At 39.3% G+C, this 4,558-nt stretch overlaps 1 protein-coding gene across 1 annotated transcript in view; it reads right to left on the bottom strand.

The window, feature by feature from the left end:
* Window positions 1-731: 731 nt before the first annotated feature.
* Window positions 732-4,558, bottom strand: part of bsna (bassoon presynaptic cytomatrix protein a) — a 164,074-nt gene continuing 160,247 nt past the window's right edge. Inside the window, exons 14-16 of the mRNA XM_008297957.1 lie at window positions 4,036-4,129; window positions 2,491-2,622; window positions 732-772 (exon numbers count right to left, since the gene is read on the bottom strand). Coding sequence (XP_008296179.1) covers window positions 732-772; window positions 2,491-2,622; window positions 4,036-4,129 — 267 coding nt within the window. The remainder of the gene's footprint in view (window positions 773-2,490; window positions 2,623-4,035; window positions 4,130-4,558) is intronic.

Here is a 4,558-nt window from a genome sequence, read left to right as displayed (position 1 = left end):
GGTCTCGAGTAAATAAAATCCCACGGCAAGTCTAAATCAATAATGTCAAGCCTGCAGCTCCGGTGTACAGTGAGCACACCCTCCACTCGGCGCTTCACATCCTGTTTTCTTTTTTAATGTAGAATTTATGTCGTAGTAAGAATAAGTTTTTTGCGTGTTAAAATTCTCGCCCTGCACATGCACGGCAGCCAGAAGACCGAAAAATAATAGAAGTAATAATAAAAGAAAACACACAAACACGGCGCTCTGCTTCAGGAACACACTGGCTGTTCTGAGTAAACCACTTTAAGCCGCCCACTCTGCAGCCTACCAGAGTCAACACACAGCACGCTGCAGCGATCTGTCAACATCCCAGCAGACTTTGAACCGGCAGCATCTCGCACATTTATTTTTACACCTAATGTTTGAGATGCACTTGTTCTTGCCGAGGAAAAAGGAGGAAATGTTTCCAGCTCGTTGTACATGAATCACTGACCGAATACGCAGGTGATGTCTGACGATGACGACCTTGTACTTGTAGAGTGGTCGTTTTTTAGATGCACATTTTACACTTTAATAACGTTCTCTCTGTGTGGAGTCTTTGGATATTGAACAACAAAATAATGGACAGAAAATTAAGGTGGACTTATTTGCAAAATTCAGTTTTCAGAATTCCTTTTGCACATGAAAGCTTGGAATATAAAGGAGCAAGAAAAGCAAAAAAAAAAAAAAACTACCTTAATCGTAGCACCTCAGAAGAAGGAGGTGAACTTCTTGCCAAAGCCGGAAATAGCTGGAAGAAAGTGGAGAAATAAAAGAAGATAGATGTTAACTAACCAGTTTAAATTTGAACAACCCTGTCAAAATAAAAGTATTTGTTAGATTTCAACAACCTCTGCTTCCTCCCATGAGCTTTAAACGTCACAGTAAACAGCATAAAAACATAGTAAAGGGCATCAGATTTAAATTTTTAGTTAAACTACATCATTTACAAGTGAAAATTCACAATAAAAATAGCAAAAGACAGACATGAGACACTCGGATGAAACAATCATCTTAAACTGAGGACAGCTAGCAGGTCAGATGTTGAAGAAAATAAATATTTCACAAGAATATCAGAGATGTATTTAGGCACTAAGCCACCCGGTGGTTTATAGACAAATCATAAGCTTCTAAAATCAGTTCTCTTAAGGAACAGGTAGTCACTGTAAGGGTTTTAAAACTGGAGTAATGTGGTCATATCTCCTAGTTTTTGTCAGGGAACAAACACGTGTGAGGATTGTCAAAGTAATTATTTTGAAGTAAACAGTAAACAAATCTACTGGGAATAAAGACCGTACGTTCGACTTTATTCCTCTGACTCTAGTGATGTTTTTGTAAATGGCAGAAAGCTGATAAAGTTCTTGATTTAATGTGATTGTAAACATTTAAATCAGAATCCAGGATGAAACCAAAACTTCTTACTTGACAGTTATTAGAGAGAGATTCAAGTCAGGAGTTGAAAACAAAAATCTCAGCTCAGTTTAGTTGGAAAAGTTTTTCCTGCTTCCAGAATTTATGATTTTCGATTTCTTTGTCAGATACGTTAAGTTGAATTATTTTGCTTTCTATAAATGTTTTGCTAACTTATATTTCTGCTGAAATGAGTTTAAAAACATTATTTGTCTGCATACCCACTTGTTACTATAGAAAACTGAGTAAACTCGTCCTTTACGTAAAGAAAATACGCCGTCCCTTTAAGAGATCGAGCAGCAAACTAAAAAGATGTTTGTTTATTTATTTTTATTGGTGCAACACATCCAATCATTGATCATAGATTCAGCAGGTCAATATATTTATACAGAACTATGTATATTTATGTGTCATCTACATAGTTGTGATCAGCTACTTTGCCCAGTTTGGTTTAACGAGAGCAGCTACAGTTTGAATAGTGGAGGACCCAGAATGGAACCCTGTGGAACCTCATATTTCATCAAATCAAAGAAGACATGATTTGACCTGTTCAAAAACAGTTTCTACCCAGTTTTCTCATCTTTTAAGACAATTATGTGTTCCACTGTGTCAAAAGCAGCAGCTGGATCCAGAACAACTAGAACAATGACTTTTCCTGAGTCAACAAAAACAGCAGCAACAATAAATCTGTCATCAGGATGAAGCTGCTGCTGAATGAGGACATGTAACTTCCTCACTTGATTTATTCATGAGTAGCTTGAAAGCTTCTTTCTTTGTACTTGGTTAATTAATTTCACCGCAACAAATGGTAATAGGCACTTTAAAAAGAGGCCCATGTGTTCATGTCCACTAGGCTGGCTCAGGATCCATCAGTGGGTTGTTACTGAAGGCAGGAAATAAAGCGGAATTTATTTTTAAAAGCAGTGTTTTCCAGCATTTTTTAAACATTACATGATGAACATGGCAAAGCTTTAAAGTGGTAGATGCTCTATTTTTATGGTGGCTGCTGTCTTTCATCAGATCAAAGTCAGATCCTATGATAAAATGTCTTTGCTGTACCTTCTCCCAGCTTCCCGGCCTGCTCGGCGGCTCCTCCAGGCAGGATCTTAGACAACATGCCTTCCCCCTCCATGCCAGGCTGCCCGGCTGCTGCGCTGCCGATGCCTCCAGGTCGAGGAGCTGCCTTGGAGCCTGGACAGAAAGGAAACCAAAGAGAGGAGCAATATTAGGCTGCTGTATATGTATACTTATTTTTCTGTGGTGCGACCTGACAGCAGACATCTGGTGTCCGGTGTTGTACCTGTTCGCTGTGTTTTCTAGAAGTAGGGCATTAGAATTAATGTGCCGCCCTTTGGATGCCCCTGTTGAACGTTTTCTGATTCATGTGCAGCTTACAGTCTCTTTTTGGCCATTAGGTCTCCTTGTAGGCTTCTTGTTCCTTTAACTCCTCCATGTTAGTTTGTTTAATTGATCTAAGTAGTCAGTGTCAAACTGATCTCGTCTGTCAGTCAAATCCTGCCCTAAACACAAGACACGTGTTGGGAAATAACTGCTGGAAATATGTGAAAATACTTTGGACTGGATCATTGAACTCTTTTTTTTAAAACATTTTTATTTCGTGTGGGATTTATTTTTGTGAGGGTCACAAATCAGCAAATAAATGACACCTTGGAGCTATAATTAACAATATGACGTTATAAAAAGCCAGAGTGCAGTAGAGTCAGTGGTTCTAATACTACATTGCAAGTTACGCTGTAAAAAATGAATTTAATTACATTTTTTATAAATGTATTCACCATGTAAATTTTTTTGGGAATAATTTACTGTTATTTTACTTTATTTTTTGTTTTTAAAAATTAAATTACAACTAATAACTTTTTAAATCCCAGAAAAAAAATGTAGTATATTAATTTGTATAGTAATTTTAATTTTGGTAAATTAGTAAAATCCCAGAAAAAAATATTAATTTACATGTTAACCATATAAAAGTCTAAAAACGTAAATCTTCACATTAAAAATCTTTATTTTTACCAACAGTAAAACTTGAAAGTCTCACTATGAAATTGCCCTATTTCACTGTATTTAAATCTCTTTTGTTAACTTAAATTCAACGATCAGACGCCGTTATGTATCCATGAACCAGGGCAAGACGCATCCCTTAAGAACAATGTCTGCTCTGTTATTATTTACCTTTATTTTACCAGGGACGTTAATTGAGAACTGGTTCTATCTATTTAGATAAACACAAACACAAACTGCTGCTCAAACAGCGGCTGAACAACCAAATCACCAAACTGACTGATTATGTGGTGACTCGGCACACCGAGGCTGATCTGTAAAGTCAAACCCTCCGTTGTGTTTCCACTGAGGGGTTATCTGCAGATTAAGCTCAGATTAGATGAAACGGCACACGGTGGTTACATAATGCCGACACTGTGGACAACAGCTGGCAAGACGGAAGGAAGTGAGTGTGTGTAGGTGTGTGTGTGTGTGTGTGTGTGTGTGTGTGTGCAGAGGTGTGTGTGTGTTGTGTGTGTGTGTTGTGTGTGCAGGTGTGTGTGTGTGTGTGTGTGTGTGTGCAGGTGTGTGTGTGTTGTACTGTACCGATGCCTGTCAGTGGCGGCTGTGCAGCCTTGGAGGCCGTGACCGGTGCTGCCTTCGCTCCAATGGCTGTAGCCGGAGGTGTGTCGATCTTCGTCTGCTGATGGAGAGAGAAGAGAAACAGCTCAAAGCTCATCATTTAGAAACACAAACATCCCACTGTTGACCCTCTGCTCACAGCAAACCTGCTGCAAACTGAAGACGGTGGAGGGGGGAGAAATATCCGCTGTCACGCGCTAACAATGCTGCTGACGGACAGGATGTGGGATTCAGCTCTGTTTACTCAAACAAAGGCTGAATGAGGGAGTGAGACAGCATGAGATAAGAGCAGAGGACGGACAGATAAGAGACGGACGGACAGACAGACCGTCTTATTGTGTTGTGACAGTTTGCTGAGCAGCCGCTGACTGAATCGTGTGTTTCTACTTGGTCGACTGTCACACTGAGGACTGCTGCTGGAAACGATGAGATCTTTTCTTCTCTGAGGCTCATTCAGAAATTCTGAACAAATAAATAAATATACAGT

This window comes from Stegastes partitus, unplaced genomic scaffold (assembly GCF_000690725.1).
Source record: "Stegastes partitus isolate 25-593 unplaced genomic scaffold, Stegastes_partitus-1.0.2 Scaffold1263, whole genome shotgun sequence".
In the NCBI taxonomy this organism is placed as follows: domain Eukaryota; kingdom Metazoa; phylum Chordata; class Actinopteri; family Pomacentridae; genus Stegastes; species Stegastes partitus.
Note: the sequence above shows the minus strand (reverse complement) of the source record. Positions and strands in the feature narration are given on the sequence as shown.